Raw genomic sequence first — 14,040 nt, forward strand, 5'->3', positions numbered from 1 at the left:
CCAGCGGTGAGTCCAAGCATAGGAAAAGATGGAGGGCGGGGGGGGGGGGGGGGGAGAGTCCTTTTGGCTCAAATTAAGTCCTATAGGCATCCTTTAATTTACATTCCTTCCAGATTTAAGAACATAACCTAGTAATTCAGGTTTTCCTGTTCATTTCTGTGCTTATTTTGGGTTTTTCCCCCAGCAGTAGTTACTATCCCATTACAACCCACAGCTGGCAGCTTATATTAAGCCCAATAGTTGAAGTGGATGCAGGTCTTGGGCTTTTGGATAGCTATTTTGGTGTGGCCAGTGGTTTCTGGCAGATCAATTTTAGGTCTCAATAGCTTATGGTCAATTCAGGAAACGTGTCAGCATAACGACTACATTTCATGAAGTGCAGCATGGATGCAGCAGACTTTTTTCTGAAAACTCCAATGTCAAAACCTGGAGTGGCCGTTCCTATTTCTGGCTGGTTAAAAATCTTGTGTTCCTCATTTATAAATAGTATTTATTATAAAGCACAGTCAGCCCTCCATTTGCTGAGTTGAGGGGCACAAGATCCTTATGAAATTGAAAAGCCACACATTTTAAAAATGATAATTTCTTACCTGAGAGAAATTTTCTGTGTCCCCTGGCATGACTCTGCTCAACCTCTACTGGAAGTTGTATATAGCATCACATTGGAGGATCTAGATATTCATAGAAATAACATTTTTATCAAACCTATGAATAATCAAATCTGCAAAAGTTAAAACCACAAATGTGAAGGACAGACTGTACTGACTCTTCATTAAAAATTAGGGGAAAGCACATTTAGAGGAACAACACTTAAACCAATTCTCCTATGGGCTGTGTATGTTATGCAAATGTTAAATGCGACATTTCGGAGTAAGGTAACATCTCACAGATATGAGCAAGATGGGGTAAAGCATAGTAGCCGCTTCTGACATTACCTTTTTTGCATGTCAGATTTCCACAAAGTAACTTTTTAAGATACCAACATGAATCACTACCTGGTTCTGGCCACAGGAGGGTGCATTCAGACCATACAGAGGCAATGCTAGCTTGCTTGCTTAGGTGATCCCTTGTAGCCCAAGGATTATGGTCCTCCAAGTCTTAGTGGTGGGTCCATAGGTGGCTGTGGAGCCCTATTCTTGATCCGCATGTTCTTCTGCAGTGTGGACATCAATTACAAGGAGGAAGGCAGTCCTGGTCAGGGTTGGCTTGACGCATCTTCCTCTTGACACGTTTCTTCCTTTTGCCCTTCATTTGTGCTTTGAATTCTGCAGCACTGCTGGTCACAACTGACCTCCAGTTAGAGTGCTCAAGGGTCGGGGCTTCCCAGTTCTCGGTGTCAATGCCACAGTTTGTTTTTAAGGTTGGCTTTAAGCCCCTCTGTAAATCTCTTTTCCTGTCCACCAACATTACATTTCCCATTATTGAGTTAGGAGTATAGTAACTGCTTTGGGAGATAATGATCGGCCATTTGGCCAATGTGGCCAGTTCAGTGAAGTTGATGACATAGGAGCATTGTGCAGCTCTTTAAAACGTTTAAATCACCTGCAGAGATTTGATTTTTTAAGGGACATAACAAAACTGGTTGCAGATGCTAATGCCAGTGCCATGTTTTTCCCCCCACAAATATTTTGAACCACATCTTCAGAGGTTGTGACAAACTATATTCCACACAGCCATATAATCCAGAATATTATGGCAGATAATCCACAATATGAGTTGTGGGGTTTTCAGGCTGTATGGCTATGTTCTAGAAGCATTCTCTCCTGAAGTTTCGCCTGCATCTATGACAGACATCCTCAGAGGTTGTCAGGTCAGGAGAGAATGCTTCTAGAACATGGCCATACAGCCCAAAAAACCTACAACAACCCAGTGATTCCGGCCATGAAAGCCTTCGACAATACAATTCACAACATCTTCTTTGAATTGGGTTATCTGAGTTCACACTGCCATATAATCCAGTTCAATGTGGATTTTATACAGCTGTGTGGGCCTTCATTTCAACACTTTCAGCGTTCTCTCCTTCTCTACCATAAAAGGGAATGCTTGACAAGTGCCAGCTACTACAGCTAAGGCTTCACGCAGCTCAAGAGGCCTCGTTTCGTCCCCGTAGCAACTGTTACTAAGGTACAGAAGAGCGCGAGAAGCCGGAAACGGGGCGCATGCGCACACCGCTAGAGCACACCTGCTGCAGGGCGAGAGCGGTCGGAGTGAGAGGGTCGGCACCCCCCTCCCTCTTTTTTCCCTCTCTCTCTCTCCATGGGGGCGGGGCCTTCGGGAGACTCTGGGAAATTCCATGTCGCTCTGGAGGGGTGAGAGCAGCTCCTTTCTGCAGGCTGGGTGAGTCCATTGTCCGGGGAGGGGGGAGTGTGAAGGGTTCTGTGCTAAATCGAGCGCTTCTATTTTTGTGCAGGGCGTTTTGTGGTTGTTAATGGGCCATATTTTGCAAAGTCGATTTATTATTGCAGAATGGGGTTTATTATAAAATTGCAATTTCCCATGGTAGTCCTTTATTTTATTTCATTCTCATCCACTAGCATTGTTTATTGGGGGGGGGGGGGGGAATCCCCTATTTTGGGCTAATGCTGAGCTGTCTGCACAAAGTGATCATAACTGTAAATAAGCGGATCCAATGATTTAAATATAATGCATACAGGATTATGCAATACCATACATTTTGAGTATCTCTTATCCTAAAATACTCCAAAATTGCCCATGAGATAGTGATGCCTTTGCTTTCTGATGGTTCAGTCTAAAAAAACTTATTTTATTCCACAAAATTATAAAAAAATTTTTTCTTACCTTTAGCCTATATGTCTAAGGCATATGGAGCCTGATTTCCCAAGATATTTCATTTTGTATTTGCAAGTATAGTAGACTCTCAATTGACCGCAACTCAAGCAACTGCTAATAATAATAATAATAATAATAATAGAAATACTTTAAGTATGCAAGCATTTTTAGAATACAGTAAAACCCTGTTAACATAAGTTTGTCTTTATTTGTCTTCATTTGCTTTTAATTACTGCCTTTTAGTATTAAGATGAAAGTCAATGCAGAGTTTATGGCGTGATAGTAGTATGGGGTATAGTATATAGGCCTATTTTTAATAGTAACTCTCAATCAACTGCAACTACATTTAGCCAGACAGCTACCAATCCCCGTGAGTTCCAATTAACTGAGAGACTACTGTAGAAGTTCCCAACCCTTTTTTGACCATGGACCACTTGTCCAAGGACCACTTTGACCATGGACCACATGACCAGGGACTACTTTGACCAGGGGCCACTTTGACCAGGGAACACATGACTAGTGACCACAAGCTCTCCCCTTCTAACATGCCCGTTGCATTGGCACTATAAGGGGTTTTCGTGAGACCAGTCACTCTTGTTGCCACGTGATTTCGAGGCAATGGTGTAGTAATGGTGAGGCTGCATACCATATTTTCATTCTTGTGGACCACAGGTGGTCCATGGACCACAGGTTGGGAACCACTGGTCTACTGTACTGCAAAATCTGAAAAGATCTAGAATTCAAAGCACTTCTGGTCCCAGTGATTTTGAATAAGGGATACCGAACCATCAAGTTAGCATTGCATATATTCTGTTTCACATTACTTTTCAAGATGATCCTGTGTGGTCAGTGCTCCCAAGTTAAAAATCCAAAAAAATAAATAAAATTATTTGTCCCAAATTATTTAGCTAAAATATTCACTTTTCAGCTGTACCTGTTTAATACGTTCGCAATACAGTATGTATTGTGAAAAGTATTAAATACAGCATTAATTAATTTGAGATGTTTTTGTTAGCATTTGCTCACCTCTCCTAGAATTCTATGCATTTCCATAGGAAAATAGATAATAAAAGGGTGAGATGTTGGACTGGTAGTCTTTCCAATGTAAGAGTATGTAAGATAGAGTTACAAGCTGGGTAGATGCAGGGAATGCCGTGGATGTAGCGTACCTGGATTTCAGTAAGGCCTTTGACAAGGTCCCCCATGACCTTCCAATGTGGGCTAGGCAAAACTACGGTGAGGTGGATCAGTAATTGGTTAAATAGACGAACCCAGAGGGTGCTCACCAATGCTTCCTCTTCATCCTGGAAAGAAGTGATGAGCGGAGTGCTGCAGGGCTCCGTCCTGGGCCTGTTCAACATCTTTATTAATAACTTAGATGAAGCCAATGGGAGGCTCTTTCTTCTTCCATCTCAAATTTTCATCAACGTGGTCAACATTTCTTTCCTTTCAGGTGCTGTTTCTGTTTGCTGCCAGCATGCCTACACTGGAACCTGAGCAACTGGCCATCAGGGAAATGAGAGAAGAGGAGGCACCAATGGTTTTGGAGCTTCTGAAGGTGAGATGAATTGTTTCACCTACATCTTTTCTTTTCAGGGATGTCTGGATTGTATGCCCAGGTAACTGCTAGGTTGACAGAAGCTGGGCCTAACAGTGGGAGCTCACCCTGCTCCCCAGATTTGAACCACCAACCTTTCAGTCAGCAAATTCAGCAGCTCAGCAGATTAACCTGCTGTGCCTCCAAAGGGGCCTGGTTCTTTCTTAACTCCATGCAAATTGTAAGAAAAGGAATGGGTGCCAACCCTAGGTAGAGAAGGCGCAGATCCGTAGCTTGGGGGTCCTCGTGGACTCAATGCTGTTGCTTGATGCTCAGGTGTCGGTGGTGGCTGGGAGGGCCTTTGCACAACTCAAACTTGTGCACCAGCTGCTGCCTCGTGAAGTCTGACTTGGCCAGGGTGGTCCACGCCTTGTTTACATACAGACTGGACTACTGCAATGCACTCTATGTGGGGCTGTCCTTTAAGACGGCCCGGAAGTTTCAACTGGTACAATGGGCAACAGCCAGGCTCCTTACTGGAGCAAACTATAGGTAGCATACAATACCCTTATTAAAACAGTCTCATTGGCTGCCGATAAATTGCCGAGATAAATTCAAGGTGCAAGTCATGACCTATAAAGCCCTAAACGGTTCAGACCCCGCCTATCTCTGCGATCGCATCTCCTTCTATGAACCGGCATGAACTTCTGGGAAGGCCCTCCTTTTGTTCCCACCACCATCACAAGTACGGTTGGTGGGGACGAGAGAGAGGGCCTTCTCAGTGGTGGCCCCCCGCCTCTGGAATGCCCTCCCCAGGGAAATTAGACAGCCCCCATACCTCCCCTCCTTTCGTAAGAGCTTGAAGACCGGCTGGTTTCAACAAGCCTATGAGAATGACTAGTTCTAGCTTAGCCCTAGACATTGTTGAATATGGCCTTATTCTTCCTACCAATTACCCAGGTCACTTCTTCTAACAGGCCCTGGAAATGAACAGCCATAGACCCGTACCTATTATTGTTGTTGACTTCTATAGCACTGCACTTAATTCCCGGGCCCCCTAGAATTTTTGAGCTTGCACTAATCTCGGCCCGGCCTTTTACATTGCCTTGAACAGGCAGGATTACTTTTAATATATATGTGTTATGGCAACTATTTTTATGCTTATATTGTTTTGTTAATCTTATGGTTATGTTGTTTACTTTGTTGTTACTTGGAAAGCGCTCTGAGTCCCCCTGGGGAGATAGAGCGGTATATAAATAAAGTATTATTATTATTATTATTACTACTACTACTATTATTGCGGGAGACCCCGGTGGCGCAGTGGGTTAAAGCACTGAGCTGCTGAGCTTGTTGATCGGAAGGTTGCAGGTTCGATTCCGGGGAGCGGCGTGAGCTTCCGCTGTCAGCCCTAGCTTCTGCCAACCTAGCAGTTCGAAAACATGCAAATGTGAGTAGATCAATAGGTACCGCTCCGGCGGGAAGGTAACGGTGCTCCATGCAGTCATGCCGGCCACATGACCTTGGAGGTGTCTACGGACAACGCTGGCTCTTCAGCTTAGAAATGGAGATGAGCACCACACTCCAGAGTCAGACATGACTGGACTTAATGTCAGGGGACAACCTTTACCTTTACCTTTACTATTATTGCAGACAGTCCTGTTTCAGAATGTGATGTTTCCACTCATGGGATCCTCCACAACTCTCTGATCATTCCTTCATATCCTTTCTCATTCTTCTCCCACCAGGATGGATTCAAGGATACCGAGAACCGCTTGATACTGTATGTGCTGACCCGGCCGTTGGCGTTGCTGCTGATGGCGGTGGTGAGCAGCGGCCTGCGTTTCTTCCTGAACTCTTTTGTGGTGGCCCTTGTGCTGCCAGTGCTGCTCACCGTGGTGGCGCTGAAACTTCTGCTGTGGCGGTCACCTGACCTGAAGCAGTTGTATACTTACTACAGTGCTGGCCAGCGAGGGCTCTGGGTGGCCGTGTATGACGAGGACGACGTCTGTGGCTGTGTGGCCCTGGAGCCCCACAATGGAGAACCATGCACCGCCGAGCTCAAACGCCTGGCTGTCAACCGTTGGTACCGCCGCTCTGGAGTGGGGCGCCACCTCCTCCATTTCCTGGAAAAGCGGGCTCGTGCCCAGGGCTTCCGATTCCTAGTGGCCCATGTCTCAGTTGTTACCAAAGCAGCAATTGGGCTCTTTGAAAGTTCTGGCTACAGTGTGAGCGGTGGGCGCCAGTGGCTCGGTTACACAGTCCAGCAGGAGTTCAGAAAGGACCTTTAGTAGCCGAGCCTGCTGTTTAACCATCAGCTGTCAAGCTTAGGGAGCCAGGCGGAATAGCATGTGGGTGTTTTGAATCATTTTGCTCCCGAACAGGGAAAAGTATAGGGCTCCCCAAACCAGCTGTGGTGAAAGAAGCGATTGCCAAGCTCCACACAGGGTAATCCTTGGCAGAATAAGGTGGCTCTTTTCAACTGCAAATGGAAAGTTTTGCAACCATCAGATTAGCAAAGCTAATCAGGGTAAACTATTGTCTGCTGAGTCTGGCATGGCATTCAGAATCTTGTGTTGTATCGGGATTTCAGTCCCAAATTATGAACGTACAGTTTGAGGCACGGGGACAACCAGTTCTTGCCTTGGGCTAGATACAAGCTGTGTGTCATTTGTATGAAACACGTTCAGATTTTACACCTAGATAACCTCTAATTCAGGAGTGCCAGGTAAATTATGCATAGGAAGCACATGTTGAATTTCCTGTTTTATTTATACCATGCCATTGGTGTGTGTTGCACTTTAGAAGATGACAGTACCCGGCATCAAGGAACTAACCATCTAAAATGTAGTTTCATTTTACTATTTACTTAGAGATGCAGAAGAAAGCTGTTGGAGTTCAAGTTGGAGGTATACAAAGAGAAATATATTACTGTTTTCTAACTAATGTAACATATTTGAAATATATATTTGTAATGTGGTTTCAAAATGTGTTTTAAAATTGAAGAATTTTTTTAAAAAATGTAATTATTCCCTTCTTAGTAATTTTGAACACAAATGCCACTTCTAACCCACAAAGGGAAAGAAAGACTAAGCCTTTGGGGATACCTTTGGGGGTGTTTAACTAGACATTGTCTTATTTTTCTCTTATCGCAGTAACAGGCAATCAAACCTAAAATGGATTTTGTAGCCTTTAGGATGAATTTTCTAGACATATTTTTGGATCAAACAGTCATGGGTACTGGCTTCTATGTCAGGAAGTACCTACCCAAGGTCCTTCCCCCCTAAAACAGGTTCATCACTTTTATAGCTTCATCATAAGGTTAGGTTTCCCCATGAAATTAAGTCTAGTAGAGTCCAACTCAGGGTGGTGGTGCTCATCTCCATTTCTAAGCCGAAGAACCAGCGTGGTCCATAGACACCTCCAAGGTCATGTGGCCAGCATCACTGCAAGGAGCGCTGTTATTTTCCCGCCAGAGTGGTACCTACCTTGTTTCCCTGAAAATAAGACATCCCCTGAAAATAAGACCTAGTAGAGATTTTTGCTGAATTGCTAAATATAAGGCCACCCCCTGAAAGTAAGTCCTAGCAAAGTTTTTGTTTGGAAGCATGCTCCCCCTGGTGGCCGGAAGCTGCAATACCATCCCTGCCGTACAAGTGGTCCAGGATTTGGAGTGAGAGATCATTACAGTCTCCAGACAGTGTGTGGGAGCCAGGTACTTTACAGCCCTTGTTTTTTGTGGCCCTGTGTGTGAGGGCCAGTATATTATTTATATACTGACAATTACTGTATAGTATATTTATTTATTATTTATTTACTGTATTTGTATACCGCCTTTCTCAGCCAATTGGCGACTCAAGGCGGTTAATAAATGTTCTCTTTTTTTTTGTTCAACAATAAATGTGAATTCTTCTACATGGAAAAATAAGATATTCCCTGAAAATAAAACCTAGTGCATCTTTGGGAGCAAAAATTAATATAAGACACTTTATTATTTTTGAGGAAACAGGGTATTGATCTATTCACATTTGTATGTTTTCGAACTGCTAGGTTGGCAGAAGCTGGGGCTAACAGTAGGAGCTCACACTGCTCCCCAAATTAGAGCTGCCGACCTTTTGGTCAGCAAATTCAGCTCACCGGTTTAATCTGCTGTGCCACCAGGGGCTCCAACTTCATTATAATTCAGATTAAAACCTAAAGTGGAGTCACTGCCCCTCTGACAAAGGAGCAACAAGCCACCACTGATGCTGAAGAAAGATGGATAAAAGACAGCAGTATATGAGGACTCTTTGTTTCAGGGATCTCATTTCTGGCGATGTTTCCACAGATGTTCAGTGATACTTATTCCCTAGTAATTCAGGAAAGAGCCACTTTCCTTCTTGGACTCGATGGGAATTTGATCTGAGTAGACATGCAGCAAGATTAAGATGCTGGTCATTTTTATTGCTGTAAGGCACGTGTTAGTGCTTTTTGTGGAATGTGCAGATGTTCTGGAGCAGGATAGGCATGAAAAAGCAAAGTTGAATATGCCCTCCAGGCCATTGTTGGTTTTACAGCAGCTCTTTAAGAGGACTGAAACAGAAACCAATTTGCATTGCACATATCCAATTGCTCTTCCTACGAGACAGGATGCTTCATTTTCAAATCTGTTCCAGATCCGTATGAAAGAAAGAACAGGAGACCTCTGTTCAGAACGTAATCATATTCTTGTAATCTACTCCCCCGTTTCAAAACACTATATGCAGGCAATTCAGATGGTGTCCTTAGAGATTATGTGCTGCAGTGAGTAAGTGCATGCATGTGTACATGTTTTATTCAAACTAGTTCATAGCAAGCACTTTTGTTCTGATCCTTGGGTTCTTGTGGAATTTGGGAGGGCTGCAGTAAAAAGAAAAGTTAAAAAATGACCAGAAGTCACCTTCGTTTTTAAAAATGAAGTTGTTCTGTTTATTTTAATACTGTCAATGGGGAGAAATACAGATAGGACAGCAGAAGAATGACTGCCAGGAATGAGGTTACGCACTCCCCTCCTGAAGCTGCCTTTCGACAGTCAGGAACCACTGGGATTTGCGACACTAATTGCATCTCATGCATTATTCAACCCAGTTTGAAGGTGAAAAACAGCAAAGACCTCTTGTTTTTCATGCATTTATTTACAGTTGTTGAATTAGGTGGTTGCTTAGGAAGGGTTGCAGCTGACCCTGTGAGCTGTGTCACTCCATATAGTCTAGCTGGGTTTAAGGCGTCAATTTAGGCGGTTCACAGGGAGCTCTTAGGCCTGTATAAACAAGGAGAAAGAAGCATGTGGCTCTCTGTGTATTGTTGGACTGCAGCTCCCAGTAGCCTTAGCCCACATAGTTTTTTTTTGTTCGTGTCAGGAGCAACTTGAGAAACTGCAAGTTGCTTCTGGTGTGAGAGAATTGGCTGTCTGCAAGGATGTTGTCCAGAGGATGCCCGGATGTTTTGATGTTTTCCCATCCTTGTTGGAGGCTTCTTTCATATCCCCGCAGGGGGAGCTGGTGCTGACAGAGGGAGCTCAACCTGCTCTCTCTGTATTCGAACCTCTGACCTGTTGGTCTTCAGCCCTGTCAGCACAAGGGTTTAACCCATTTGGGAGAAACTATAGTATCTGGCTTTGCTTGGGGACTATCTGTATACCTTTTGTTAAGATTAAGACCCTTAGCAGACAGAGACACTTTGAGGCAAGGTGAAAAGATAACCAAATGAGTTTACTGCAAACAAGATAAATAAAGGGTTAACTCCACTTGTGACTATCATAGGATACTGTAAATTAAAACAATATATTACAAAAGGAGAACTTGCTGGTTGCAGGCATCTTTTTGGGGTCTTTGAAAGTCTCTTTTGCCTCTGGTGTAAAGTGATGGTTATAAACTGTCTTAATCTTCTTTTCTGTGAAGCTTAGGCTGGTCAAAAGCTTCTGTTGTCCTTTGGACTTCTGGTATAGAATACTGCTAAATGCAGCAGAAGAAGGTGCGAAGAATGCCTGTTTGGATTGCTAGGCCTATGGTTCCGAACAGTATCCAGGCCTCTAAGGCTCTTCTGCAGAAAGAAGGAGGATCCAGCAAAGAGTTCTGTGCAGGGAAAAGGAATAGACCAAAAATAAGAGTGGCCTCTGAGGGGTGTTTTAGGCTCTACCCAAAAAGTAATACAAAGGAAGGGAATTACACTATTGGGAAGGCCTATAAACAGGGAAACCTGCAGCAAGGGAGAGGAAGGCAGAACCAAGACTTCACACTCTCCAGCCCACATAGTGAATCCTAATTACTACAATTTAACAAATCCAGAGGGCTGTTTGCTTTCAATTCCTACGAATGAAATATCTGGATTTAAAACCGAGAAAGGAGCATATTTACTGTGAGCTAAGGCTAGTAGGAGCTGCAGTCCAACAATACACAGAAACTGGGATACTTGATGTTGAGCAGTCTGTAAGGGAGGACTCCATTGGGAATGGGACTCAAACCTGAGTACCTGAATGTGCTGCACTGTAACTCTTGTTGTCCACAGCCGAAACAGCCAAAAGTTCATCCCATTCACACTGCACAATACAAGAATATGGAATCTTGGAGTTTAGAGTTCAAGGGAGAACGGTATTTAACAATTCAAAGATGCGGAATGCTGGCACCTCACCAAATTATAAATCCGAGTATTCCATAGGATGCTGCCATGGAAATTAAAGTGGAATCATAGTGCTATTACTGTAGTGTGAATGATCCCTCTGGGAGGAACTAGGTTCAGGAAGCATGCCATACCATAATCAAATATTATAGTTTGGAAGGTTTGTTTTCTGTCTCCACCCTACCAAAAACATTTGGCAATCTATAGTCACTAAACCTACTTCATTCTCACTGATTTTTAAAAAGATTTTTGGATTGGTTGTGCCCTCAATTTTTGTTTTTGCTTTTCCCCTTTGAAGGCCTTTTCTATTTGTGCAAACCTTGCTGATATTTTTGCTGGTTTTTCAGTAGTTCCGTTGTGGCAAATGCAGTAATTCAGCATCAGAGTTGCTATTTGTATATATTTCTATGTGGACAGCAGCACCACACCCTAAGTATCCCTTCTTCTGTCTTATGTTAATCAGTACTTTGTCTAAACCACCTCCTTGGCTCTCACAGTTTATTATAGCATTGACATGGTCTGTAATAGGGATGAATAAAGATCATAGTTGCCATGATTTGTCACATTTCTAAGGTCACTTTCTCATGCAGTTGGAACCAGACCTAGAAAAGAAGAAATAAAAATTGGATTCAGAGGTGGAAGCTAAACTTGGTGATACGAAGAGCTCTATGACACATTCAGAAATTGTTGTGATTTTTTAAAATCAGCACTTTCAAATATTGAATCCCAATTGTATTGTTTTAATCTGTTTCTGTAAACCGCTCCGAGCCAAATTGGGAGTAGAGCTACAAGCTAAATAAATAAATAAATAAAACGTGTAGTGGCATTGGGTTGTTGTAGGTTTTTCGGGCAGTGTGGCCATGTTCTAGAAGTATTCTCTCCTGACGTTTCACCTGCATCTATGGCAGGCATCATCAGAGGTTGAGAGGTCTGTTGGAAACTAGGAAAATTGGGCTTATATTTGTGAAAAGTCTCAGGTGGGAGAAAGATATTTTGTCTGTTGGAGGCAAGTGTGAATGTGCAATTGGCCAACTTGATCAGCATTTGATGGCCTGACAGTTTTTAGGTGTGGCTTGTTACTCGCTGGGGGAATCCTTTGTTGAGAGGTGATTAGCTGTCTCTAATTGTTTTTTGTCTGGAGTTCCCCTGTGTTTGAGTGGTGTTCTTTTTTAACAGTTATAATTTTAGTTTTTTTAAAAAATACTGGTAGCCAGATTTTGTTCATTTTCTTGGTTTCTTCCTTTCTGTTGAAATTGTCCACGTGCTTGTGGATTTCCATGGCTTCTCTGTGTAGCTTGACATGTAGTTGTTCAGTGTTCTCAAATAATATGCTATGTCCAGGTTGTTTCACTGGATGCTCTACTGTGGCTGACTTCTCTGGTTGAAATAGTCGGCAGTGCTTTCATGTTTCTTGAACCATGTTTGGGTGCTACATTTGGTGGTCCCTATCAGACCATCAAATGCTAATCAAGGTGGCCAATTGAAGCATTCACACCCAGCTCCAACAGACAAGAGTTCTTTCTCCCACCCTGGACATTCAACAGATATATAAACCCCATTTTCCTAATTTCCAACAGACCTCACAACCTCTGAGGATGCCTGCTATAGATGCAGGTGAAATGTCAGGAGAGAATGCTTCTAGAACATGGCCATTCAGCCCGAAAAACCTACAATAACCCAGTGATTCTGGCCATGAAAACCTTCGACAATATATTGTAGCAGCATTGTTTTGGTTGCTCACCAGAAGCTTAGAAGAATCAACCATTCTAACTTACTGAGTAGAAACTGTCACAAAGTGCTGCAGAAAAAGCCCTGTTACATGTACTTGCCTATCTAACAATAGTTGTGTAGCATTTCTAGTAATATAATGACAAAACGTAACCAATTGTAATAATATTGCTTTGAAACTGTCCACTCTTGACAGCTGCTATTAAATGTTTTGTAAAGCTGCAGGGAAACCTTTTTGGACCTCACCTCCTCTGTCGCCTCTAGTTTTGCTCTCAGGGCAACCATTAGTTTTTCTAAAGGGAAGGAAAAAAAGTGGAAATTTGGTAAAACATTAGCCTCTCAGGGTAGATATTTTGTAAGAGGGGCAGAGAACCGGAAGGTTTGTACTTAATTTATTACAGAGAGTTATTACTCCAAAGGTGATGGATATGTATGTGTTGTTATACAGAGTACCTTATTTAAGGAATGTGTGAGAGAGAGTTAAATGTAAGGTGCACTTGATGTTCCATTAAGAAAAAAAATGTACAGTAGAGTTTGTGCAAGGATGATGTCTGAAGAGGATGTCAAAGCACTGGAATACCCTTTTACTGTATAAATAAATACATTTTGAAACATTTAAAGAGTATAAAGTGTGTGCTTTAAGTAGATATTTTAATGGTCGGACCATTTGGGTACATTTTATGTAGGCTTCTTTGGGGCCGTGTCCAAACTGCCAGGAACATTCATAGAATCATAAAGTTGGAAGAGACCTCGTGGGCCATCCAGTACAACCCCCTGCCAAGAAGCAGGAAAATTACATTCAAAGCACCCCTGACAGATAGCCATCCAGCCTCTGTTTAAAAGCCTCCAAAGAAGGAGCCTCCACCACACTCTGAGGCAGAGAGTTCCATTGTTGAACAGCTTGTACAGTCAGGAAGTTCTTCCTAATGTTCAAGTGGAATCTCCTTTCCAGTAGTTTGAAGCCATTGTTCTGCATCCTAGTCTCCAGAGCAGCAGAAACAAGCTTGCTCCCTTCTCCCTATGACTTTTCCCTCACATATTTATACATGGCTATCATGTCCCTTAGCCTTCTCTACTGCAGGCTAAACATGCCCAGCTCTTTAAGTCTCTCCTCATAGGGCTTTTTCTCCAGACCCTTGATCATTTTAGTTGCCCTCCTCTGGACACATTCCAGCCTGTCAACATCTCCCTTCAATTGCGATGCCCAGAATTAGACACAGTATTCCAGGTGTGTTCTGACCAAGGCAGAATAGAGGGGTAGCATGATTTCCCTGGATTTAGTACAGAAATGCCATAGTACATTGATTTTTTTAAATCGTGTGAGAAGTGATTTGAGAAACTGCAAGTCACTT

General features: G+C 43.0%; 1 protein-coding gene and 1 long non-coding RNA gene across 2 annotated transcripts in view; one reads left to right on the forward strand and one right to left on the reverse strand.

Annotated features, from left to right (window-relative positions):
• The window catches only part of LOC132778030 (uncharacterized), an 18,808-nt gene extending 16,555 nt beyond the window's left edge, over positions 1 to 2,253 (reverse strand). The window contains exons 1-2 of the long non-coding RNA XR_009631731.2: positions 2,183 to 2,253; positions 591 to 671 (exon numbers count right to left, since the gene is read on the reverse strand). This is a non-coding gene — a long non-coding RNA (uncharacterized lncRNA). The remainder of the gene's footprint in view (positions 1 to 590; positions 672 to 2,182) is intronic.
• Positions 2,016 to 13,308, forward strand: NAT14 (N-acetyltransferase 14 (putative)). Its single transcript, XM_060780631.2, has 3 exons — positions 2,016 to 2,337; positions 4,244 to 4,348; positions 6,073 to 13,308. The coding sequence occupies exons 2-3, from the start codon at positions 4,268 to 4,270 to the stop codon at positions 6,613 to 6,615; spliced, it is 624 nt and encodes a 207-aa protein (XP_060636614.2). The 5' UTR covers positions 2,016 to 2,337; positions 4,244 to 4,267; the 3' UTR covers positions 6,616 to 13,308.
• The last annotated feature ends 732 nt before the right edge of the window (positions 13,309 to 14,040 follow it).

Source organism: Anolis sagrei, chromosome 6 (assembly GCF_037176765.1).
Source record: "Anolis sagrei isolate rAnoSag1 chromosome 6, rAnoSag1.mat, whole genome shotgun sequence".
Lineage (NCBI taxonomy): Eukaryota > Metazoa > Chordata > Lepidosauria > Squamata > Dactyloidae > Anolis > Anolis sagrei.